Here is a 25,688-nt window from a genome sequence, read left to right on the forward strand (position 1 = left end):
TGTTTAAAATGTTCTTTTTTCTGATGATGGGTGACATTTATATGAAAAAAAAAGAAAAAAAAATGCAGTTTGAAAAAGATCATATTTGTGACATAGAAAATACACTGGGCGGGGCCACAAGCTCCCAGCTCCGCCCCTTTCTGATGCATCCAGACAAACAGATCCATGAACGTCTTTGTCTGAGCTGGAATCTGGATCAGAACTTTGGGTAGCTCTGATATCGCTCGCTATTTTTGTTGAACCGCTAATGCTAACTTGGTATCAGGAAAAGCTGTTGGGATCATGTGAACGTAGAGCTCTCAGCAACAGGAAGCTGAAGTGGGGGCGGGGTTGCTCCATGCTAACAGTCCCACCCAATGAGGTTTATAGATTAGTGACGCTACGCTAGCCTGTTACCATTATCCAAGATGTGTAAAGAGCGACGCCATATTGGAAAGGTCTGTAAACTACGGCTTTGTCTGAATTCCCCCCTTAAAAAAACTATATAGTGTCCTAGATTTTAAAGGTAATTCAGACACAATGCTCACTACTTTTCTTGTGTTTTTCTAAACACCGGATTTGACGTCATCGATTTCACGGCGTGAAGATCGAACAAAAACGAACATTTCACGATGTTTATTTTAGGACTCCACTATGTTCTGATGGTGAAAATGTGGATGGTTTATGCACTATATAGTGATTAGGGGGGAATTCGGACACAACCTGTGAGATACAGCTCAGCAGATACAGAAAAATGATCATAAAATGCTTAATTTTGGTCTGATTTTAAAGGGGCCCTACAGTGAAAATTCTACTTTTTGATTTTTTAAATGCATTTTACTGTTCATTTCTCACTATAAAGAACCCCAAAACAGCATTTTGATCCATTCATGCGTTTAAGAGGAATCCTCTAAAAACCTGCACTGTCTGCACCAGCCCCTCCCATACCCATAAAAACGAGCGGTTGGAAATGTGCTGATGTAAGATCGTTTCAAGCAGCTCCCTCCAGGAAGAGTCTGTGCTGTAAGCTCCGCCCCCAGACTAACACAACGCTCAATTTATCCCCTTACCAGTAATAATCAGCAAAAGAAAACTTTCATTTTAGATGCAGAATACTGTATATCTTCCAGTTGTCTCCTGTCTTCAACAAGTTCCAGCTGAAATAGGTGTGCTCCTTTAACTAATTGGCCCCGCCCACAACTCAGTGGTGAATTTCTAATGAATTCTTGCCGCTCTGGAGAAACTAAAACGACACAAGTTTTTTTATTTTGGCTAAAAACTGCATCATCATCATTAAAGACCTCTGGAAACGCTTTGGAAACGGATCATAAGATGATCGGAACTGTAAGAGTTTCTGAGGAAATCCATGTGTGGGTGACGGATTTATCCGACTGTACCTTTGCCGTAAGCCGTTCCGTGGACGCCACAAACTCTCCAGTCAAAGTTCTGCTCACATATAGCTTCAATCAGAGCCTCCTCAGTGCCGTGGAACAGGTACCTCTGGTCCACCAGCTTCCCTCCGTTCTTCCCCTGCATCTGCTCCTTCTGCCTGAAACCAACAGCAGAGATGTGAGGAAACTTCTGGGAGTTTTCTTTGCTCCGTTTAAACCTCAAATGTTCCGTTTTCATGGAAACTTTGCAGCGATTTCACCATTGAAAGACTCTCCAGAGAGAAGGGTTCTGGATCCGCTGGATGCTGTTTACTGTGCTGGCAGGCATGGTGGTTCTGAACAGCTTCTCAATATTAACGTAGTCCGGAGCTGATCTAGAGAGGGTCACAAGCTGGAAGGTTTCAGGAAGGAGAGAAGAAGAGTCAGAAATCAGACAGAAACGCTGAGATTATATCAGGGCTGCCACAAACGATTCGTTTGATGGTCGACTAATCAGGTCATGAGCAAAGTGGATGTAAAACATTTATCAATAGCTTTTAACCAACTAAAACTAGATAAATAGCATTACCTGCGATAATGCTAGTGTGAATGCTGAAGATGCTGAAACTGATAGCTGAAAACGCTGAAGCGGATAGCCAGTTAGAATATTAGTTAAATACCAAATTAGCCTAAAAAAATGAAAAAAGGTTAGCTAAAACAGCTAGCATGCAGCTGAAATATTAGCTAAACTCCAAAATAGCTAAAAATAAACAAAAAAGAACAAAATTAGCCAAAATAGCTAGCATGTAGCTGAAATATTAGCAATATTCCAAAATAACCTAAAAAAACAAAAAAAGACTAAATTAGCCAAAACAGCTAGCATGCAGCTGAAATATTAGCTAAACTCTAAAATAGCCTAAAAAACAATAAACCCTGAAATAGTCAAAAATGCTGGCATGCAGCTGAAATATTAGCTAAACTAGAAAATAGCTTAAAAAAAAACAAAAAAAGAACAAAATTAGTCAAATTAGCTAGCATGTAGCTGAAATATTAGCTAAACACAAAAATAGCTAAAAAAAAACAAAACAAAAAAGAACAAAATTAGCCAAAATAGCTAGCATGTAGATGAAATATTAGCAACATTCCAAAATAACCTAAAAAAAAAACAAGGAAAGACTAAATTAGCCAAAACAGCTAGCATGTAGCTGAAATTTTAGCTAATGTCCAAAATAGCCTAAAAAACCTTTAACAAATGCTAAATTAGTTCATAAAGCTAGAATAATGTCATTGTAACTTTCAACTTTACTACACTTTGACTCCAAATAAAAGTAACGACTAAAAGTAACGACTAAACGATCGACCATTAAAATAGTCGTCGACTATTTTAATGGTCGATTAGTCGGCTAATCGTAGCAGCCCTCGTTTATGGAATCAAATGTCAAAGCAGTGAACAGGTTTTCCAACTAACCTTAAACCCAAAGTCCGGCAGAGCATTTTTGTCCCAGTGTGAGGGCAGATTTTCAGCCGTGGACAAGCAGGACGTGTTTGATGAGCCACTAAATACAGATTCTAGAATCAGAAAGGCTAGAACGCTGCAGCGCTCGTCCGTAACCCAGAAACCTCCTGTCACCTGCTGAGCTGCGTTTCTACGTCCCGAGCGGACACGAAGCGAGGCCTCCTCCTCACTTCTCTCTTGGTTTTGGTCTTCAAGTTCTGCTGGTACATCCCCTTCTCGTCTTTGAAGTGGACAACGTACTGGAAGTTTGTGGCTGTGAAGGGAACACCTGTCTCCCTGTCGGCCAGGTACATTTTCTCCAGAGTTTGAGAGGTGATCCCGGCGCCGCCGACGCCCTGGAGAACACAAACACCACAGAAGAAGAGCTGCTGGAAGGAGAGGGGTGGGAGGAATCTACTTTTTGAAAATATTAATTGGGGAATTTTCAGTTAAAGTGGGTTAATTGTAAGCCTGCATGTATAAAGTTTTTTGTTCCATCATTTTGGATTCTACAATTAGACAATTGAATTTTCATAAATCAGTAGGTAGTTTTAAAGATGAATATTTATCCTTTACTACAATTCTATGATGACAAGTCATAATTTAACCAGTCATAACTAGACGTGTGTCAACCCTAGAACACTTTCACTTTTTTACCCAACATAAAATACCCAATAAAAAGTATTTCTCATAAAAAATAGATCAAAATAATATGACAAAACATGACAAATTAGTAGTTTTCTTTTATTTCAAACTGTGCTTTATGCAACAAAGTGGGGGGAAAAAAAGATCCTAAAAACATGCTTGAAAATGACAGAAAAAGTAGGAATTTGAGAAGAAAAAATTCCTAAAAAAATAAATAATGATACTTTACACTTGATCTTTGGTCCACTCATTCCTGGGACGTCTGAGACTTTACCCAGAGACCCACGACACTCTAAATTGCAACAAATTTGAAATAATGTACTTTTGCTCGGGTGAAAATCACCCGGTGATAGTGCTCCAGTGTTAAAGACAACAACCATGAACTGATTTTTCTTCTGTGAAGTACAGATCCATATATTATATTGTGTTAGACGTCTTTTGTATCCAGTTTTTTATGGTAATTGCATTAAAACGTGGCTGCTGACACGAACAAATACAAGCATTGAAAAGTGTGAAAAGTGCTTTATAAATCAGAGCTGTTGTTGGTTCTGACTCACCTTCCCGTACTCTTGCCACGCGCCGCTCTCGTCCCTCCAGTACCAGAGCCACTGCGTTGTCAGGATGAAGTGGGGGGGCTTGGACACACAGGAGGCGGTGGACAGCCGACGGACTGGCGAGCCCCCGAAGGTCATGGTCTGGAAGTCAACGTGCTGCTCAGATCCAAAGCTAAGACAAAGGAAACATGGTTTTATTCTCACTAACTTCAGTTTATTTTACTGTTATGATCATTTTATTCTTGGATTTTTAAAACTGCAGGTCTGTATCAGGTGGAGGAGAATCTCTGTGAACCTCTTCTGTCTTCTCGACGCTCGATCCTCGCGGCTCGTGTCACGGGCCGGGTCACAGTAGGCCTTCTCCACCTCCTCCGTGTTTTCTAAGTCCTTCCACGTCACGCCATCGCCGTCTAGAAGCTGCCACCTGTACGGCAGGTGCCAGTGGACCCGGGCGCACTTCTCTGACAAAGGATTGTTTCCGGTTAGAAACGGGCCGGTGGCGTTTGTGGACAAGACCGTGACGGCGACAACAATACCTTTGAAGCTGCAGTGACTGCGCAGGAAGAAGAGGCAGATCTCGTTCCCCTCGGCGTCAACCGCGGCCTTTGGAAGACCGGCGGACGTGGAGGGCGGGTCGGGCCGGGCTTGAGGAGGCTTGTGAGCGGACTCTGAGAGGCTGAGGTTCTTCATGGCAGGCGCTGTAGAAGTTAGTAAAATAAAAAATGCTCTAAATATTTAACCAAGCTTTAGACGTGGAAACTAGAGGACCAGGACACCTGCTGACAGGTGCACACGTCCACATAAAAACTGTTCTGCTGCAGTGCAACAAAAAATTTAACTAACGCATTTGCTGAGTTTTATGTCCTGCAGGTGCAACCCGTCCACATCACTCCCTTTAACCCGCCCCCACTCGGCCCCTCCCCCGAGTCAGGCATGTGACAAATCAATAAAAAAGAAAACCCTTTTCTTCAAAATGGCAGTTTCTCTGTTGGTTGTATCTCCATAGCAACCATTTTATTTTTTGATCGTCTGGCGGTGACGAACGCGTCGATGTCATTTTTAGAACAATTTGCAAAAGTAAATTTCTGGATTTCCTTGGCAACAGAGGTTTTTAGATATCCACGCCCACATTCCTGATATGTTCATATCATATGTTATATAATTTTGTTCAGCTTAAGCCAGGGATTCATGCATTCAATTTTCACAATATTCCGATTAAAAATTTGCGAGCATAAGAAAAATGCTACTATTCAACTTCGCCAGTAAAATCTACAAACTTTTTTTTTCCCAAGTTGCTTCTAAACAAGGAGTTAGAAGGTGATCCAACAGAACCCCAAGGAGGAGCTTAAATTTGTATAAGTTAGTAAAGGAAACTTATTAGCTAAAAGTTTTCTGTGCATCCCTGCAACTTCATCCCCGTAGGAGTGAAATGTCTCTGCTGAAGGAAACTATGGAAGTCTTTTTAGGCCATAATTCAAAGTATTATGCATTATTCAAATGACAATTCAATTTGCAAATTCAATATTCAATTCAGGCTTGGCAAATGATAATTATTCATTTTGTAATTTACAATTCAATATCACAATTTTTAAAATAAAATATTGAATAAAATCAAAATAAATTGTATTGTAAATTGTCATGGGTTTTTGATGTCATAATTCAAATGACAATGGATTTTGTAATTTACAATTCAATATTTAAAAATGACATTTCAATACATGGTTTGGTTCAAATTCATTTTAAAGTAACTTAAAATCTATTGCATAGTAAAATCCCACGCTGTGTTTGTGTCAAAACTCAAGGATGAGCAGTGAGTGTCATCCTTTGCACACAGCTGCTGTTTAAGCAGATATGTTTTGAGAAACCAAGGACGGCATCCTCAGGTTCTGAAGGGGGTCTGATTAGATAACATTCTTTCAGGTACCAGCAGTTGTTTGTTCTGCTGGTTGAGTCCTTGACTGGTCTTGGGTTTTTAGAGGCAGATTTTGATCCAAATGTGGTCAATTTAGACCAGTCTACCCTCACTTCGGGCAGAAAGTTGCTCCAAGTTGGCATCCATCTTTAGCGCAAGTTCAAGAATCGCGAGCACCTGCTCAGGTGGGTGCTTGTGAAAGTACTACTCCCCGAAGGATCTTTCCACAGAGCTCAGAGCGAGAATAAAATGACTACTGGAACACAGTGGTTGCAGTAGTCATCCAGAGAGAAGCTCTTTTATTTTGAAAAACTCCCGGTTGTCGCTCTCTACATCCGTGTTGGTCTCATGACTGAGAGCGGCTACCTGCTAACGTCGGAGTCCCAACCTGTCTTTATTTTTAGTCAGCGTATAGCTTAGGAGTTTGAAGCTAATGATGGTTAAGATGTGTGTTTTACGTCCAGTTTATGCACGATCTGATTAGTAAACTACTGAAATGATAATTTGTGGCAGTCCTAGTTTACATGGACTTTTTAATGGAAGTTAACGTTTACCGCGTGCTGTTGAGGCCGGTGAGAACATACCAGAAGAAAGAAGAATTATGAAAACTGTCTAGTTCTTGCAGTCCATGATGCTGCAGGACATAATTTTTTTTTCCAGGATTGTTTCTTTGTTGTTGTTAAATCCCATTGTTTTAAGCGACTCATCTTTCAATAAGCACCACGTCTGCGTCTACAGGAGAAAGTACCTGGGACAGAAACATCGTGCTGGTTCATGATGATGAATTTATTCATGTAGATCTTGTGAAGATTGGTGGCGTTCTCCGGACTCAGCCCCTGGATGAGCTTCCGTCCGTGCTGGTCGAGGACGTGAGCTTTTTTGCAGGAGGAGCCGAAGCGGCAGTCCCCCTGGAGGTGGTGCCTGCAGATGTGCAGCTTCGTGCAGGAGGTGGTGAACTTGCAGTTGCCAAAGGGACCGTCGCCCACGTTGTAATGGAAGCACACCTGCAGTGGAGAAGACGACGTTCACGTCACGGAGCGACGGCCTCCTGTGGCTCCCTCTGAGGCCCCGACACCTACCTCAGGAAGCAGAAAGGGATCGTTTTGCAGCAGCAGCTGGAACAGCTGTTTCTGACCCAGTTCTTCCAGACCGAACCTCTGCAGCACCGCGGCGTTGTGCGGAGAGGCCAGGCTGTGCGAGTTTTTACAGGTGTGTCTGAAAAGGAAAGCGCCTTCTCTGTTAAAACCAAACTTTGATTCTAGAGTTAGATCTTTAACAATGTGGGTGTCAAACTCCAGTCCTGTATGGAGCTCAGTTGGGGCCAAAATTATTTGAAACCCAAAAGAACAAATTGAAAAAAAATATTGGTGTTTGGCTAAAAAAAAAAAGGTAAAATGTCCAAAACCTTTTGCCATTCTAAACTAAACTTAATTATTTTCAGAACTTAAAATTTCAATTTCAAATCTTTTTTTTTTTGTTTTTTAATCTGATAATTTCAGTTTCAAAACTTTTAGCCCCATTATGGCCCGTTGGGGCGGGGCTAACACGAAGGACCAATCAAAATCCATGAGGGTGGTAAGTTCAGTCCCGGTGCGTTCACTGACTCTGAGAACTGTGATCATTACGATCAGAAAATGGATGTTTAGTCTGTACTATCATAGTCTGAAGTTGTCCCAAGACGGGTATAAAGTTTTATTGGGTACAAACTAGGCGTATAAAACTCTGTTCTAGTCCTTTCAAAGCACCATCTTACTGTGTTACATACAGGCATTGAAAACGTCCATATGCACGTAATTGTCCAAGTTCTTAGAGTCAGTGAATGCACCCGGACTGAAGTTACCGCCAACACTGATTTCAATTGGTCCTTGGTGTTAGCCCCGCCCCAACAGGCCAAAAGTTCTGAAACTGAAATTTTCAGATTTGAAAACGAAAAAAAAAAAAAGATTTGAAACTGAAAATAAAGTTTTGAAATTGAAATTTTGAGCTTTGAAACCTAAAAACCAGAACATCTGAAGCTGAAAATAATTCAGTTTATTTTAGAACAGCAAAAAGTTTTACTTTTGTTTTGGCCAAACACCAATATTTTTGTCAATTTGTTTTATTTGGGTATCAAATAATTTTGGCCCCAATTTAGCTCCATCGTCCTGGAGAATCTGCTTGATGTCAAACCACATCTGTGTCACCTGATTACCTAATGCTGGTGATCAGCTGAAAGTCGGTCAGAGATATCTGGAAAACATGCTAGACTGGAATTTGATTGCTCTGTTTTACGACATCTGCTCCAACACACCTGAGGTCAAATCCACAGGTGTGCAGAGGCCTGACGCTGAGTCACAGAGACGCTGAGACACTTTGGTTTCTGAACTTCTAAACTTGGAAGCCAATAATAATATTTATTTACTAGCAGAGGTGATGACTCATGTCACATGACTTGGACTCGAGTCATGAATTTGACGACTCTAAACTTGACTTGGACTTCAAAAGCAGGAACTCGTGACTCTGACTTTAGCTCTCTGACTCGGAACAACTTGCTACTTCCTCCAAAATCTAAAGGTTACAAAGTTTGTTGACATAATCCGTGCTGCTATTTCTGTCTCTCTGTGGGTGTGTCCATCGTTTGCACAACGTCCTATCATCTTGTAATGGGCGGGACAAAAGATTTGTCAGTCAAATTTAGCGCCGGTTCCTGTTCCCCACTGCTATTTGTTCTGGAAATGTTTGGAGGTAGTCGACTAAATACGGTTTGCAGAACATGCGGATATTATTGACAGATAATAAACAACGACAAACTTCATCTGATTATTGAAGTTATATAAATGTTAGAAGTTTGAATCTGGAAATGGTAGAGGCTATGTCCTCTATTCTCATTTACTTCTATTCTCCTTTATTCTTTATCATATCCCATAATAGTTTTAAAACTTCCTTTGGATATCTCCGTATGTTTTAGTTTTATTAGAAAAAAATATTTTTTTGAGAAATTTTGGCTCCATTGGTCTTTAATTGTTTCTCCTGCTGTGACGTCATCATTCAAAAATTATAATGTTCATCTATGGAGCTAAAATTCATTAACATTCTTTTATCATTAAAAAATTAAATAAAACACTTCTGTGAAGAAGCTTTAATAAACAAGTAAAATTTATCTGTCAGATAAATAAAACAGGCATATCAAAGGACAGCTCGGGTCCTAAGGAGTTATATCACGGCGCTAGCATGTAGCAGTTAGCAGCTGCTGTTTAGCCATCTGTCTGCAGCATGAAGAGCTTCACATTAAAAAGAAAAAAATACAGTCTTTTTCTGTTGGAATACCTTTAGAGGTTGTTGTTTGAGTTATGAAAAACCAATAGAGACACTTGCTGTCAGTTTAAAGCGTTTTTAAAAGAGTTATTGATCCCTGAAGTCTGAATCTGTGTTTATCTAGCTAGCTTGACTGAATCGTTTACGTTAGCCTTCTGCTTGAGCTGCTGCTGTTTTCTGCTGCTTTTTCCAGGATTTATATTTTGTGATCTTTTCATGACATGCAGACTTTTAGTGGAGTATTTATACGGAATAACAAGATTTAAATACAAAGCGCTGATCATAATAAGAATAAATAAAATATCAGATCCTGATCGAACAACCAAGTCTAATTTCGATCGAGTCATCAACCACATGATTGGATCGGGACATCCCTATTTTTTAGGTTTCAAAATAAAACTTCCAATTTCAACTCTTTTCTTTTTGTTTTTTAATCTGAAAATGTCAGTTTTAAAAATCTTAGCCCCATTGTGGTGCGTTGGGGCGGGGCTAACACAAGGACCAATCAAAATCGATGAGGGTGGTAACCTCAGTCCTGGTGCGTTCACTGACTGAGAACTTTGATAATTACAGTCAGTAAACGGCTGTATTGTCTGTACTATCATAGTCCTGTCTGGCTGAACTCTATTTAAATATGTAGTTGTAGAGTTAGAGAAGTTAATTCTTCTTTGTCCGTCCTGAGAGAAGATCTCTCCTTCATGTGGACATCTCTGAGGTTTCTTCTTTTTTAACCTAGAATCAGTTTGTCTTTACAGAGAAGGGTCTAAATAAGTTTAGTCTGCTTAGATTAGCAATCAGATATTGTTTATATTTTATGACTGACCTTCTACTTTTGTATAATTACAATTTTGTACAAAAAAAATTCAGGATGGCGACCTCTTCCTAAGGTCAGAGGTCAAAGAAACTTTGGTTGTAGACTTAATGTGGTCTCATGAGTGGGAAAAATCCCAAACATTTTTTTAATCCATATTGTGTAAAAATTGATCAAATTCACACTTTGAAACAAAACAGCTGCTTGGTTCTGTGGACATCCCATAATAGTTCCTTTGTTCGGGATGGTTGTGAGATGATACAAGATCCTAAACTGACAGAAACCGTCCATGAGATCAAAGGGATGCTGAGGATAGAGGTCAAGAGGGGGAGGAGCAAAGAGCAAAGAGGGGGAGGAGCAAAGAGGAGGTTCATGGATCTAGAGAAGGGGGAGGGGGGGGGGGTAAAGAAGTGAAAGCTGCATCTTCCTCTCTTCAGAACCTGATTTAAATGGACCAGTTTTCCAGAAGCCACGCCCACGTCCCCCAGACTTCCTCAGAAATTAAAACTTCAAAGGTTTTCTCTGTTTCTGTTTTGTGTTACTCAACTGAACCGGAACTTTGGGCTAAGTCGGTGAAACTCACCCGAACGAGCAGTTTCCAGAAACAAAGTACTTGCACAGGTGCAGGCGCTCGCAGCGCGCGCACGCGCCGCTCTTCTTCTGGCACAGCCGGAGCGGGGTCTTCAGGACCAGCAGGCTGTCGGGGCTCAGCTGCTGCCCGCGGCCCGCCGGCCGCTTGCCCTCCCGGATGGCGAGGAGACCGTCGTCCAGCAGCGCGGAGCGCAGCTCGGACGCGGTGAAGGAGTCCGCGCGGCGGCGGTGGAGCAGCTGCTCCAGCCGCTGGAGGTCCAGGCAGCCGTGGTGGTCGCTCAGCAGCCGCGTGATGGTTTTACTGATGTCTGACGTCATCGTGAGGAGAACGACTCCGGAGGTTCCAGCAATAAAGCATCAGCTGTGAGGTCTGAGAGAACCACCAGAAGACACGAAATCGAAACTTAACGCACGACAGAAACTTCGAAGCCCCGCCCACTTTAAAAATATATTTAATAAACAATTTAATTATAACTTCGGAGTTGATTTAAAACCTATCCTAATCCAGGACAAGTTAATAAAAAATATTAAACTTTTAATAAAGTTTTAATCTGTTCTTTACGTCGGGACGTAAACGCACGTCCATAGCAACCAAACCTTCTGTTTACGTCACCTTAGCAACCAGGAAGCGCAGACCATGGAAAACAAGGAAAAAGGGAAAACAAAGAGTAAAATTGAATTAATTTACCAGCAAATTGAACATCTAAGGTAAAAATTTCGCTTATTATTATTTTTATTTTAATTTGTATATTTTTACCCGCTTCCATCTTTCCTTTAAGCTAATTTTATGACATTTTTGTGAGCGCTGTTTAATAATCAATGAAAATTGCTTTATAAGTAAAGATTTGATTCAGTAAAAACACACATTTTAATTGTATGTTTTGTAGATAGAATTACTTAAATAATGTTTTAAATTAGTCAGAGCACAGGGGTCTAAAATCCAAAACTCACCCCTAGGTCACGGGCAGGATAATCATTTATTGAACACACTAAAACTACATTTTTAAAATTTTAAAAAACTTTTTAACATTATTCCAGAATAAATCAACTTAAACCTTAAATAACTTTCAATATTTTATTCTCGATAAAAATGTATTTTGTCAAAATTATACAAGTTATAAATGAGCACAAGATAACATTTAGCCACTAATGACAATAAAATAAAATGATCTGGAGGGCCGGATAGAATTACCCGGAGGGCCGGATCCGGCCCCCGGGCCTCAACTTTGACTCATGTGACTCAGAGGAACCTTTTATTTTGAAATAAAAACGTATGTTTCTGTCATCCTTTAACATTCGTGAGTTGAAATCTACCGCAGAGTTTCAAATGCAGCTCTTCTGGGAGAGGTCGACATGCTTGAGCGCTATATGGAGCGTCTGGATCCCAAGGAGCTGCTGGGGTCCCAGGAGTCGGAGCCCCAAACTAAAGTAAGAGGGTTTTTGGTTGGTCGGATCAGTTAAACATTTCAAGAAGAGCAGTTTTCAGACTAAAGTGTTTTACTGTATTGTCCAATTCCTGTTAAATAAATAGATTTAAGGTCTTATGAAGCTACAGAACAAGATGCCTCCTTCTTTGTACTTTAATCTTTGCCTTTGAAGTTTCACTTTGATCATCTTTTGATCTATTTCCAAGCATTCCCAGTGATTTTTTTAAGCATGATGATGTCGTTTTTAGCCAAAATTTTAAAAACCTCTGAGTTGTACCACTTAGTCCACAGTCTAACTCCATTCTCCCACCCAAAACAAAGAGGTCTCTGTTTACACTCTCTCCCTCTAGCTTACAGCCCCTCACACGCCAACCTAACTTTACCGTTGCAACAAAAGTGGCGAGCAATATCGTAGATATCCAGCTGTTCAGTTTTAATCCAGATTCCAGCTCAGATGAAGAAAAACAAAGACGTTCATGGATCTATTTCTATGCAAGTGGATGAATCAGAACGGGGCGGAGCAAAGAGCTTGTGGCCCCACCCAGTGTATTTTCACAAATACAATGTTTTACAAACGACAATTTGAACTAGAAAAGATGCATTATCTGCAATAATGCTAGTGTGAGTGTTTTTTTCTGAAAGTAGTCGCTGAAGATGTGAAGGGATTTGCTGAAAATGCAAAAGCTATTTTCAAAATGTAAAATTTGCTAATAGACTGGAAATTTAATTGAAGAACTATGAAAGAGCACTGAAGTTGACATACATTTCAGAAGAATTTGTAGTAAATTTGCTTAAAAATACCAAATACATGCCAAACTCCAAATTAGCCCAAAAAACCTCAGAAGATGCCAAATTAGCCAAAAAAGCTGGCACATTGCCTAAATAACCTACTAGCTAAACTCCAAAATAGCCTAAAGTTAATCAGTAAACCAAATTAGTCAAAATCGTAAGCCCGTTGCCTAAATAGAAGCTAAACTCTAAATTAGGCAAAAAAACTCACTAGACAACAAATTAGTCAAATACGTTTGCATGTTGCTAAAATAGCAGCTAAACTCTAAAATAAGCCCAAAAAACCTCAGTAGATGCCAAAATAGCCAAAAAACAAAACATAACAAAACAAACAAAAAAAAAAAACTAACATGTTGTTTAAATAGCCCTCTAAATAAAATTCAAAATTGCAGAAAATTCGTCAGTAAAAGCTAAATTAGTCAAACATTTTAGCCTGTTGCTTAAATAGAAGCTAATCTCTAAATTAGCCTAAAAACCCCTGGAAATAACGAATTAGCCAAAATTGTTGGCATGCTGCTAAAATAGCAGCTAAACTACAAATTAGCCCAAAAAACAGCCTATTAGCTAAGTTCAAAATAGCTTAAAGTTCCTCAGAAAACTAAATTAGTCAAAAATTGTAGCCTGTTGCTAAAATAGAAGTTAAACTCTAATTTAGAAAAAAAAAAAAAAAAAGAATAGAAAATAGAAAAAGAAAAAAAAAACTTCAGTAGATAACAAATTATCCATAAATGTTAGCATGTTACTAAAAAAGCTGCTAAACTCCAAATCAGCCCAAAAAAACCTCAGTAGATGCCAAATTAGCCACAAAAATAGCCTATTAACTATGGTTCAAAATAGCCTAAAGTTATTCAGTAAAAAAATTGGTCAAAATATTCTAAAATATTAGCCAAACTCCAAATTAGCATAAAAAACCCCTCAGTAGATTACCCGAATGAGCTAGCATAATGCTAATATAACAGCTCAATGTATTTTTTTTTTTTTTAGAATTACTTCAAATGATGAAGACATAAGCCATGAATGTATATATCTATACAGATGTTTAAACTGTTGACTGGAAAGCTGCTCCCTCTCCTGCAGATGCTGACTTGTGGACAAAAACTTCACATCGCTCAGCAGGAAATGAAAGAGACTCGGCAAGAAAAAGAGCATCTGAAGCAGGAGTTTGAGCGGATCATCGAGAGCAGGAAGGTCAGGACCAAACCTGCACACGAACACCTCATCGCGCTCACGTTTCATCAGCAGCTGTTCCCTCTGGGCTCCAGGCCTCTTTAATGGAAGCAGATTCGCGGCGAGCTGAGATCAGGAAGGCGAAGGACCGGTTTGAACGCAATGTGCTCAACTTCATGGGGAGCGACCAGCCGCAGAAGACGGATGCAGAGAAACTGCTGCGCTGCATTCAGGACCGCTCAAAGGTGGAGCTTTCAATACCTAAACCTTTGTTCACATTCTAAATATTAAACATGATCATTTATTTAAATACTTTTCCTGTGATTTGTACATTAATCACATCATTTTCTCCACATTTCTTTTGTTTCTTTATTCAAACCTGGAACAGATGACCAAGCTGGAGATGTTTAACCAGAAGAACATGTCGCTGAGACTCAAAATAAAGAATCTCCTGCAGCAGCTCAACCAGAAAAAGGAGAAACAGGAAAAGGAAGACCTGGAGGTTGTAGATCACGTGTCAAAGTCAAGGCCCGGGGGCCGGATCCGGCCCTCCAGATCATTTTATTTTATTGTTTTTAATGGCTCCATGTTATCTTGTGCTTCTTTTGAACTTGTATAATTTTGACAAAATATATATTTTTTATTATTCGTAATTATGTAAAAAAATATATGGTTTTAAAGTTTTAAAAATTGGCATTCTGCTACCTTTTTGGACTATTTTGGCATTTACTAAGATTTTTTTAGGTTATCTTGGAGTTTAGCTTGTGTTTCAGCTACATGCTAGCTGTTTTGGCGGATTTAGGCTTCTTTAAAAAAGTTTGGAGTTTGGCTAATATTTACACGCTAGCATTTTTAGGCTACATGCTAGCTGTTTTAGCTAACCTAAGTTTTTTTTAGTTTATTTTATTTTATTTTTTAGGCTAAATTTGGCATTTAGCTAATAAAATTTTAGGTGGCCATCAGCTTCAGCGTTTCAGTTATTAGTTGTAGCATTTTCAGCTTCAACGTTTTCAGCTATCAGCTTCAGCGTTTTCAGCTATCGGCTTCAGCGTTTTCAGCTATCGTCTTCAGCGTTTTCAGCTATTAGCTTTAGCGTTTTCAGCTATTAGTTTCAGCATTTTCAGCTATCGGCTTCAGCGTTTTCAGCTATCGGCTTCAGCATTTTTTACCTATCGGCTTCAGTGTTTTCAGCTATCAGCTTCAGCGTTTTCAGCTATCAGCTTCAGCATTTTTTACCTATCAGCTTCAGCGTTTTCTACCTATCAGCTTCAGCGTTTTCAGCTATCGGCTTCAGCGTTTTCAGCTATTAGTTTCAGCATTTTCAGCTATTAGCTTCAGCGTTTTCAGCTATCAGCTTCAGCATTTTCAGCTATCAGCATTTTCAGCTATCAGCTTCAGCGTTTTCAGCTATCGGCTTCAGCGTTTTCAGCTATCGGCTTCAGCGTTTTCAGCTATCAGCTTCAGCATTTTCAGCTATCAGCTTCAGTGTTTTCAGCTATCAGCTTCAGCGTTTTCAGCTATCGGCTTCAGCGTTTTCAGCTATTAGCTTCAGCGTTTTCAGCTATCAGCTTCAGCATTTTTAGCTATCAGCACTAGCATCTTCAGCGGCCAAATTCAGCTAACAGTATTCACACTAGCATCATTGCAGTTAATGCTATATATCTAGTTCATAATTATGTTCAACAGTTGCGGTTTTAAAGTTTTAAACATTCCGTTTTAGAGTGTTCAATAAATGTTTATCCTGTTCAGCCCGCGACCAAAGTCTTGTTTTGGATTTTGTCTTCTTGTTGTAGATGAACCAGCTGAAAACGTCTCCTGGCTGGAGGCTCTTTAACGCTGAACTTGTGTTGATCTTCACTCCAGGTTCAATTGATGGACCAAGAAGGAGGAAGCGTGGAGAGAAACGTCACTGACATGAAGAGGAAATGTTTTCAGGAGCAACAGGAGATCGCTTCACACACGGTGACTCCATGTTTGTTGAGGTTGCTGCGTTGTGCGTCTGTGTCTTCACAGAGTCTGTCGTGTGCAGGAGGAGGTGCAGCGTTTGAGCGTGGAGTCCTCAGAGCTGGACGACCACATCCTGAAGGGGAACCAGATGCTGGAACTCCTGGAAGAAAAGACGCAGCACGCTGAGAGCGTTCGTCCAGTTCGAAGATCGGAGACGTTTTCTTCAATGACCGCTTCGTTAATGACTCTGCACCTCCTCTGTTCTCAGGAGCGACAGAGGGCGGAGACTCGGCAGCAACGCCTGCGCCGCCAGATGGAAGATTACCAGGTTCCTGATGTCACCGAGTACATGAAGGCCAAGGCCAGACTCAGGGCGCTGCAGGCCGGCGTTCACTCCATGCAGAGGAAGGTTGCAATCGCAGAGGTGAACCGACGCTCACAAACCTCCCTTTGGTTAAAGCAGCGACACACGAGAGTTCTGACGCCACAGGGTTCGGTTCTTCTGAGCAGCTGGTTCTGCTTCAGCTTCTCCAGCAGCTGATGAAGAAGTCGGGTTCCTGATGGTGTCTTATTGAAGTTCTCATCAGAGCCGTCAGCAGCTGTTACTTGGTGGATCCTGGTCTCTAAAATAAAATTAAACCGATCAAAGTAGCAATAAATAAATAAATAAATAATAATAATAAAAAAATCAACTAGTAAAAATTAGATTTTTTTATTATCTAAACTTGAAGTGAAACTTCTTTCTTGTTGCAGTCTTTAAAATCACCTGTTAGAATCAATTTTTCAGATTTTTCCAGTTTTACAGGATTTCTTTTACTATTATTTAAAGAGGTCCTAACATGATTTTCTTCAGCCTTTCGGAGTGAACTACATCCATATATATGATCATATATTACCTCTGGAACACTAAAAAACTAATTATTTATGACATATTTTTTATTTTTCGTGAGTTTTTTTCTTACCCAGAACTAAAATGACTCGATTCCTGAAGCTCCGCCTACCGCTGCGTGTTGCTGGAGTCCACTTCATGACATCATCCCAGAGAAATCCGTTTGCCGGACGGGGGGGTCTTAAAGGAGCCCCGCCTCTAAAGTATCAAACACCTGTTTGAGCTGAAATGTATTGAAGACAGAACATAACTGGAAGATAGGCGGTATTCTGCATCTAAAATCGAAGTTTTTTGCTGATCATCACTGGATAACAGGAGAAATTGAGTGTTGTGTTAGTCGGGGGGCGGAGCTCGCAGCGCAGACTCTTTACTTCGATCTTACATTAGCACGTTTCCAACCGCTGGTTTTCGTGGGTATGGGAGGGGCTGCTGCAGACAGTGCAGGTTTTTAGAGGATTACTGTTAAATGCATGAATGGATCAAATTACCACTTTGGGGTTCTTTATAGGGAGGAATGAACAGTACAATGCATTTAAAACCTGAAGGTAGAATTTTCATTGTAGGGCCCCTTTAAGGATTTTATTCCCAACCACATTTTTTTTTTATTTAACTGGATTCCACCTTTTGTAATTTCCTGAGATGACAAACTGACATCATAATGTGTCCTTTCTTTCCCAGAGATCTCTGAAGAGCTGCAGCAGAGTGCGGATCAAACAGGAAGACACTCTGAAGTCTGCAGACGCTGCCGGACACAACTGTCGGGAAAACCCAACCGAGGATCCCTGAACGTCACGTTACCAGAACAAAGGGAAACACTTCAAGTCAAACTGCAGAGAAGAAAACAAAAGTCTGTTTTGGTTTTAAGAGGATGTGATCCTTTAAGGTGAACTTATTGATGTGTGACGTTTTAATTCCTAAAAAATCTCATCTTTAACTTAAATAAATTGTGTTTAATGAAAGCAAAAACAGATTTTTCTGTCATGAAATCAGAACTTTAGCAGAAGTGTCATGTTGCCAACATGACCCGGAGGTCACGAGGTCGAAGATGTTGGCATTATGTCTTTCAGAATTAAATCGGAGCTCTAATTTAAGGGCCGCCCCCTCCCTCCATGGCTGCTATCGTCTCCAAATTCATGAAAGTCACAATTTTGAAAAAAATATGGCGGCTTTTCTGTTGGTTTATCTCCATAGCAACCGTTTTAATTTCTGGTCACCTGGGGTTGACGAACAAATCGATGTCGGCTTCAAATCTCATCAATCGACAAGGAAAAAATCCTAACTTTTAAATTAAGATAATAAAGTCGAATATTTATGACGTAGTCATAGGCTCAATTGCTTGTAAATTTATGAGATTTAAAGTAAAAAGATTTGAGATTAAAAGTCGTAAATTATGACTTTAAATCTCGTAAATTTATGAGATTTAAAGTCGCACATTTACAAGATCTAAAGTCATTAATTTACGAGAATAAAAGTAATTCATTAACAAGATTTAATGCAACAAAATTTACGAGATTAAAAGTCGTCAATTTACATGAAAAAGTCTTAAATTCACAACATTTAAAGTCGTATTTTTAAGAGATTTAAAATCACAAATTTAAAAGAAAAAATTACTATATTTACGAGATTTATAGTAATACATTTACAAAATTAAAAAATGTAAATTTGCAAGAATAAAAGTAATACATTTTCAAGATTTAAAGTCGCATATTTACCAGAAAAAAAGTCATAAATTTACGAGATTTAAAGTCGTATATTTACCAAATTAGAAGTTATAAATTTACGAGAATAAAAGTCTTAAACTATGACTTTAAATCTTGTAAATTTACGAGATTTAAAGTCATTAATTTACGAAAATAAAAGTCGTCAATTTACATGAAAAAGTCTTAAATTCACAACATTTAAAGTCGTATTTTTAAGAGATTTAAAATCAAATTTAAAAGAAAAAGAAATACATTTACGAGATTTAAAGACGTAAATTTATGAGAAGAAAGTCATAAATTCACAAGATTTAAGGTCGTATATTTACCAAATTAGAAGTTATAAATTTTAAGAATGAAAGTCTTAAATTATGACTTTAAATCTTGTAAATTTACACGATTTAAAGTCACAAATTTACAAGAAAAAACAAAAACATTTATGAGATTTAAAGTCGTATATTTACGAAATGAAGTTATAAATTCACGAAAAATAAAGTCTTAAATTATGACTTCAAATCTTGTAAATTTATGAGATTTAAAGTTGTAAATTTGCGAGGAAAAATGAATACATTTACGAGATTAAAACCTTTTTTTTCCATTCTGTGTTTAAATGTGGAAGTAAAAACCTTCCCGCCGTCACAAAGCTCTGCTCATCCATGACAATAGAGAACCTCAGACATCCCAGATGAGTTCTTTTGTTTCTTTAGTGGATTTTAAAATAGTTTTTTTGAAACCTGATCAGAGATTTGGGTTCCATCTAGCCGTTCTCTCCCGACGTGATCTTCTTTTGAAACATTTTTTGTGGTGGGGTCGTTCGCTGTTGGAGGTTCAGGTTCAGTGGGAGGTTTTGATTGTGTGGCGGGGGTCATATAAGGAGCAGGAAGACAGAAGAACTGTGAGAACATTCTGGAGCTTCAGTCCAGAACGTCTGCAAAGTGAGAGAACGAGGATGAAAGAACTACCTGTTTTATTTCAAAGAAACCCTCAAAGAAAGGACTGCGGACGTCAGAGTTCCCGTATGTACAGGTATTTACAGAGAACGCGCTTTCTTCTTCTTCGACTGAGGAAATGTTGGTCATGAACGCTTCTATGAAAAGACAGGAAGTTCCTCTACAACTGTGTCAAAGGCACTTTCACAGGTACACACTACAGATGTACACAACACCACAGGTTAGCTTACAGCTAAGACGCCGCTGCGTCCGATCGTTGACACGGCCACAACTTCATCTAGCGTCGCTCTAAACCTCCAGATATTTGACCTCTACTGTAGCGCCAAATACAAAGGATACAAAAATAATGCAGTTAGTAATACATATTCTTCTACACCAAAGATAAATCTTCTGGAATCCGACTTTTCTACTTTCCGAGGATTCCCCATGAGGACGGGAAACAGGCGGGAAAAGTCTTCCTGGAGGCGGCGGAGTGGGCGGGGCTTGATGAACCTCCTCGGAGCCTCCTCAGTTTTTCTGAAATTCATCGTGGAAGCTGCAGTTCAGGATCCGAACACTCTCAGAACAATCGTCTTCAGCCAAACCTGCAGGAATTCAAGGAGGTTTGAAACGTTCTCAGTCAAATAGTGGTTTCGTCCTGTTGCTGTTCAAATCAAATCCGTTTTTCAGTCGTCCACGGAAGCGTGTCCAGGTGAAACTGATCCGACGTTCACGATTTCTTAAGCACCATTTGAAGTTAGAAACAGTCTGAAGGATCCACTCTAACCGCGGAGTAAACCAGGAGACGTTTTGTTCATGAAAGTCTGTAAACTAAACATCCTCCAGGAAGTCTCTGTGATTTTCTCTTTGAATAAAAAAATAAACATGCTAAATAGAACGACTCCAAGCTTCTTAAATGTGTTTCAGACTAATTCTTCTACAAGTTAGCTAAAATAATCTGGTTAGTCTTCCTGCTTCTCAGGTTTTTTACACACAAACATCCACAGGATTGTAGAGTCTCTGCAGACCGTGACTGCCCCCTGGTGGTGGTGTGAGGTGGTTACATGGTGCAGGACTTGTCCAGTGGGTCCTGAGGCGTGGCGGCGGGAGGCTGCGGCGCCGGGCTGCTTTTAGGCAGGACCATGGGTTTGGGCCTCAGGGTGGGGGGTTTCAGCTGCACCCCCATGCGCGGGGCGACCGCCGGCTTGAAGGTGCTCACGGGGTCGCTGGCGTTCCGCCGGACAGGCGGCTCGGTGTTGACGGCCGCCCTCAGCATGACGCCGTGGATGGGGCTCAGGGACTCGCTGGAGCTGGCCGGCGTGGGGCCGCCGCCGCCGCTGCTGCTGCCGCTGGAGGTCTGCCTCTGCTCCAGCGTGTCCAGAACCACGTCGGGGGCGTGCTTGGCGGAGCTCTGGCGCTCCAGCTCGCGCAGCTCGTTCAGAGCCGTGTTCATGGTTTCCTCGATGTCCTGCAGGACGCAGAGGAAGAGCGTTAGGGATAAGAGGAGAAGAAGAGGGGCGGAGACTGAAACATGAAAGCAAAGACAAACAGGAAGTTAGAGGTCGGGGTACAGGATATCATTACTGGAGCTGCAGATCATGAAATGGTTTGACAATCATGAAATTAAACTGTAATGCCTCGTTTCAACCTGTAGAGGGCAGCACACAGACGGTTTTTGACTATATTTTCAATTTTTTCTCAAAAATGTGTCAATGACCAACAGACAGCCCTTTTTAAAGGTCAACATACAAAATAAGTGGATTTAGGGTTTGGTTACCACTTAAAGCCAAAAAAATAAGATAAATTCTAGAAGAAAGACAGGAATGCAGACATCAAACATGCATCAAGCTAATCCTGTAGATCAGGGGTGTTAAACTCAATCACACAAGGGCCAAAATCTAAAACACACCTTAGTCGAACAGGATAAATATTCATTGAACACTCTAAAACTACATTTTTAAAACTTTAAAACCAAAACTTTTTAGCATAATTATGAACTAGATATATGCATTACCAGCGATAATGCTAGTGAGAATGCCTAAGGCTGAATTTGAGCACTGAAGATGATAGTGATAGTGTAACAGAACATGCTGAAATAGATAGAAAATGCTGAAACTGATAGCTGAAAACGCTGACGCTGATAGCTTAAAAGGCTAAAGCTGATTAGGGCTGCCATTATTAGTCAACTAATCAACTGCTAATTGACGATTAAAATAGTCGACGACTAATTTAAATTAAGCTAGCTTTTTGGACTATTTTGGCATTTATCAAGGTTTTTAGGCTAATTTGGAGCCAATATTTCAGCTGCACACTAGCTATTTGGCTAATTTGGGCTTTTTTCAGTTTTAGCTGTCTATCAGCTTCAGTGTTTTTAGCTATCAATTTTAGAATCTTCAGCTATCAGCACTAGCATTTTGCAGCGGCCAAATTCAGCTTACAGCATTCACACTAGCATTATCGCAGGTGATGCTGTTTATCTTGTTTTTAGTTAATTTAAAGCTAACGGTGGTTAAGATGTGTGCTTTACATCCAGTTTGACTCGATTAGTTGACTAATCTGAAAAAATAATCGTTGATTAATCGACTATTAAAATAACCGTTTGTGGCCGGACTAAAGCTGATAGCTGAAAAGGATGAAGCTGGTAGCTAGCTAAAATATTAGCTAAATGCCAAATTAGCCTAAAAAAAACTTAGGTTAGCCGAAAAAGCTAGCATGTTGCTGAAAAAACAACTGAACTACAAAATGCTTAAAAAAAACTGACAAAAAGCCAAAGTTAGCCAAAACAGGTAGCTGAAATCTTAGTAAATGCCAAAATAGTCTAAAAAGCTAACAGAATGACAATTTTTGAAACGTTAAAACCGTAACATTTGAACTTTGACACGTGCTGTAGATACGTGTGTTTGTGTGAAGATGCAGAGATGAAGCTGGCGTTCATCTGAGCATGCTCCCTGGAGGCGGACCGCAGACAGAACAGCTTCAGCTGCCCTGACTCCTGCAGCAGGGCCGGCCCCGGGCACAGGCGACCTCGGCGCCCTCTGGTGGAGGGGGCGCCAGCTTCAGGGATTATTAACAAATCTATGGAGCTATTTTGGGGACAATATTACTTGAACCCAAACAAAGCAAAAAAAAAATAAAAAAATTATGTTTTGCAAAAGTAAAATGTCCAAAACTTTTTTCTTTTCTAACAAAAACTTAATCATTTTCAGCTTCAAATGTTCTGTTTATTAGGTTTCAAAACTAAAAATTTCAATTTCAAAACTATTTTTTCACTTTCAAATCATTTTTTTTTTCATTTTCAAATGTGAAAATTTCAGTTTCAACACTTTGGTCCCGTTCTGGCGTGTTGGGGCGGAGCTAACATGAAGGACTAATCAAAATGTAACTTCAGTCCCGATGCGATCACTGGTTATTTCTGAATTCTCCCCTAAAACGTGTTTAAATGTAATTTTTTAATTAAAAATCGTTTCAAAAGTTTTGAAACTGAATTTTTAAATTTTGGTACCTAAAAAAGAACATTTCAAGCTATAAATAAAGTATTCTTTTGAATAGTAAAACATTTCAGACATTTTATATTTTTTTTTTGGAAAACAACAAAAACATTTTTCAAATGTTTTATTTGGGTTCCAAATATTTATGGCCCTGATTTGGCTCCATACGACCCCTGTGCGTTCTAACAGATTCGGATCAGTGGCGCTGTCATTTGGCGCTCTTATTTGAGGCCCCGCTCCGGCAATCTCAAACTCCCCGCGGACGCCAAATTCTTTTCGCCTAAGGCGCCATGCAGGGCCGGGCCCGTCCTGCAGAGCAGCTGAACTGCACTCAGAGCAGCGTCTGACTCCACCTGCTCGGCGTCTGCCTGAGGCCCCGCCCTCAGCGCGTTTCGGCGCACAGACACAGCAGCAGCCGGAGGAAGCAGAAGACGGGACTGACTATGTGGTTACAGGGCGGGGCAGGGCTTTGATGGTGGAGGGAGCTGCGGTCGGCTCGCCGCCCGTCCCGCGCTGACCTGTGCGATGGTCTCCGGGTCCAGCGCCTTCCCGCCGTGGTGGTGGTGGTGGTGGTGGAGGAGGTGGGCGTCGGTGAAGCCGGGGTACTGGCCCGAGGAGGTGGAGCGGCGCATGGGCGGGCTCTCCGTCTTCTTCAGGGACTCGTGCCGGCTGATGTTGGTGAGGCTGCTGTGGCCCAGGCGGTGGCGCCGCTCTGGGCTGTCCACGGGGAGGTGGGCGCGGCCGCGGAGCACGTCCCTCGGGCTGAAGTGGCCCAGGATGGGGGAGCCCATCTCCGGGGTGCCGCCGTGGCTCTGCTGGGAGGCGTGCACCATGCAGTGGACGTCGCTGGGGCGGGCCGGGGGCCGGCGGGACGGCGGGTCGGACCTTTTCCGGTGCCTGTGAGGAGAAACACAGGAAGTGATGCTGAAGAGGAGCAGCATCTCCAGACCATCAGAACCAAACTTTTCCTGTTTGGCTTATTTTACCCGTCAGATTCTCTGATGCTTCACATCTCATTAGAATTTTTTTATCAAAGTGGACGTCCTCCAAACACATTCACCAAATTTACCCAAAAGGAACCAACTGTTATTAGGAAAAACTGTGAGGAAACCATAAAGATGTTTGTTCTTATCGTTCTTTAAATCTGATCTTCAGGACGAGTTTGACTTCATATAGAAAAAGTCTGCATTTGAAAACGATGTTCTGGACTTTTATTTACTACAATCGTCCCTCACTACATCACCGTTCACAATCTTACTGTTATGCAGATGTGATACTTAGTTATTTTTCTGTCTCCTCCACAGAATCTGTTTCCAAATCAACATCAATCCCTCATCACATCAGAACTTTGGTTTTATTCTATAATGACTTATTTTCCTATGACCATTTAAAGGGTAACCAAACCCTGAATTAACTTTTTTGGCCGCTCACCTCTATAAATAAGGCTTTAAAAGTGCTGTCCGTTGGTCATAGCCAAAGTTTCGCTAAATTGAAACAAAACTGTTTAATTCTTCAAATTATTGTCTAAAACCATCTGTGTGCTGCCCCCTACAGTTGAATTTTGTGATTGGTCAAACCATGAAAGTTTCAGAAGTCCGACATCATGATCTGCAGCTCCAGTAATAACAGTCCAGCCTCTAAGCCCCGCCCCTCCGACTGGATTTTCAGATTTCAGCTGTGGGTGGAGTCAGCCTCCAACTTCCTGGTTTGGTTACCCTTTAAACATGGACTTACAGGAGTTAAATTTAAGGATTTTCCAAGACTTTAAGGCCGTATGTGCAAAGAAAATGACAGTCTGGTGTTTGTTTCTCTTCACATATTATTCAATCAACATTCTGCAAAGTTTAAATGTCAGTTTGCTTCATAAGGATTTTCACTTCCTAAGTTTAAAGCATTTCTCCATGAATTAAGGCAGTTGTAAATCATCAGTCCACAAGATTCACAAGATTTCAGCCACTTTTATTTTAATGTGAACAGTTTTGTGTTCCGGATTTAGTTAAAATGTGTCAAAAGAGGGAAAACGCTTCATTTTCCTGCACTGACGAGCGTGAGCTAATTAACTAGCTGAAGTTAAACCATTTACAACCAATTCCACTTGATGAACTGCATCCTGGAATTTTTGTTTTTCAACAGGGAGTCTCATCACATTGACGAAAAAAAAAGTAAAACCAATTCATCCAGAATTCAAGACAATTTAAGGCTTTATGAGACCTTATTGTTGTTTAATTAAGACGTTTAAGACGTCTTAAAGACCTAAAACCATCCTGCTGATCTGTGAAAATGTTCATGTCTGTCTGAATGAAAGTGTGCTGTGAGTTTTAGAGCCTTAAAATATATAGAATTACTGTAAAATATAAAGTCTACTTTACAAATTTCACTTGTTTATTTTAATGAACAACTCCTGCGATAAACGAGGGAAAAGTTTTTGATTTTCCAATAATATGGGATGAAACGTCTGCAGCTTTTCAGTAAGAAATCATAGAAAGTTTATGCATCTGAATGCAGCAGGACATGCAGAGACGATGTTTTTGCTCATGCTGGATCCTCTTCATCCTCTGAAGGATCTTGTGATGCTTTCTGCAGCTCATCCAGCACAGATCTGACTCAAACATTCATCGCAGACCTCTGATCTCCAGAATTCATGCAGAGGATTGTGGTCGATCACAGCAGAGGAGCTGCAGCTGCCCAGGCGGTGAGCCTGTCC

General features: G+C 40.5%; 3 protein-coding genes across 12 annotated transcripts in view; 1 reads left to right on the forward strand and 2 right to left on the reverse strand.

Moving 5' to 3' along the window:
- parp12a (poly (ADP-ribose) polymerase family, member 12a) overlaps window positions 1-10,997 on the reverse strand; it is a 14,355-nt gene extending 3,358 nt beyond the window's left edge. Inside the window, exons 1-10 of the mRNA XM_024282423.2 lie at window positions 10,644-10,997; window positions 7,035-7,170; window positions 6,704-6,959; window positions 4,580-4,741; window positions 4,339-4,504; window positions 4,047-4,215; window positions 2,980-3,200; window positions 2,818-2,905; window positions 1,631-1,761; window positions 1,377-1,528 (exon numbers count right to left, since the gene is read on the reverse strand). Of these exons, the coding sequence (XP_024138191.1) occupies window positions 1,377-1,528; window positions 1,631-1,761; window positions 2,818-2,905; window positions 2,980-3,200; window positions 4,047-4,215; window positions 4,339-4,504; window positions 4,580-4,741; window positions 6,704-6,959; window positions 7,035-7,170; window positions 10,644-10,969 (1,807 nt within the window). The 5' untranslated portion in view covers window positions 10,970-10,997. The remainder of the gene's footprint in view (window positions 1-1,376; window positions 1,529-1,630; window positions 1,762-2,817; window positions 2,906-2,979; window positions 3,201-4,046; window positions 4,216-4,338; window positions 4,505-4,579; window positions 4,742-6,703; window positions 6,960-7,034; window positions 7,171-10,643) is intronic.
- On the forward strand, window positions 10,881-17,836 carry ccdc113 (coiled-coil domain containing 113). Of its 5 annotated transcripts, none has more exons than XM_036212579.1 (9): window positions 10,881-11,019; window positions 11,971-12,079; window positions 13,945-14,055; window positions 14,130-14,279; window positions 14,423-14,536; window positions 15,898-15,996; window positions 16,064-16,171; window positions 16,250-16,405; window positions 17,549-17,836. In XM_036212579.1, exons 2-9 carry the CDS (start codon window positions 12,005-12,007, stop codon window positions 17,654-17,656), a joined length of 921 nt encoding a protein of 306 aa, XP_036068472.1. In that variant the 5' UTR covers window positions 10,881-11,019; window positions 11,971-12,004; the 3' UTR covers window positions 17,657-17,836. The 5 variants fall into 5 exon arrangements, with proteins under 5 accessions (XP_036068472.1, XP_024138192.1, XP_024138193.1 ...); XM_024282424.2 differs by lacking the exon at window positions 10,881-11,019 and adding an exon at window positions 11,150-11,359; XM_024282425.2 differs by lacking the exon at window positions 10,881-11,019 and adding an exon at window positions 11,198-11,348 and having other exon boundaries at window positions 11,970-12,079.
- Window positions 17,837-19,517: 1,681 nt separating this feature from the next.
- Window positions 19,518-25,688, reverse strand: part of srgap1a (SLIT-ROBO Rho GTPase activating protein 1a) — a 105,059-nt gene continuing 98,888 nt past the window's right edge. For 5 of the 6 annotated variants that reach the window (XM_036212581.1, XM_024281878.2, XM_024281877.2 and 2 more), the window contains 2 exons: window positions 23,503-23,881; window positions 19,518-20,964 (listed from right to left, as the gene is read on the reverse strand). In XM_036212581.1, the coding sequence (XP_036068474.1) occupies window positions 20,557-20,964; window positions 23,503-23,881 (787 nt within the window). In that variant the 3' untranslated portion in view covers window positions 19,518-20,556. Of the gene's footprint in view, window positions 20,965-23,426; window positions 23,882-25,688 lie in introns of all 6 variants that reach the window. The other variant, XM_024281881.2, reaches the window with a different exon arrangement.

Source organism: Oryzias melastigma, linkage group LG6 (assembly GCF_002922805.2).
Source record: "Oryzias melastigma strain HK-1 linkage group LG6, ASM292280v2, whole genome shotgun sequence".
Lineage (NCBI taxonomy): Eukaryota > Metazoa > Chordata > Actinopteri > Beloniformes > Adrianichthyidae > Oryzias > Oryzias melastigma.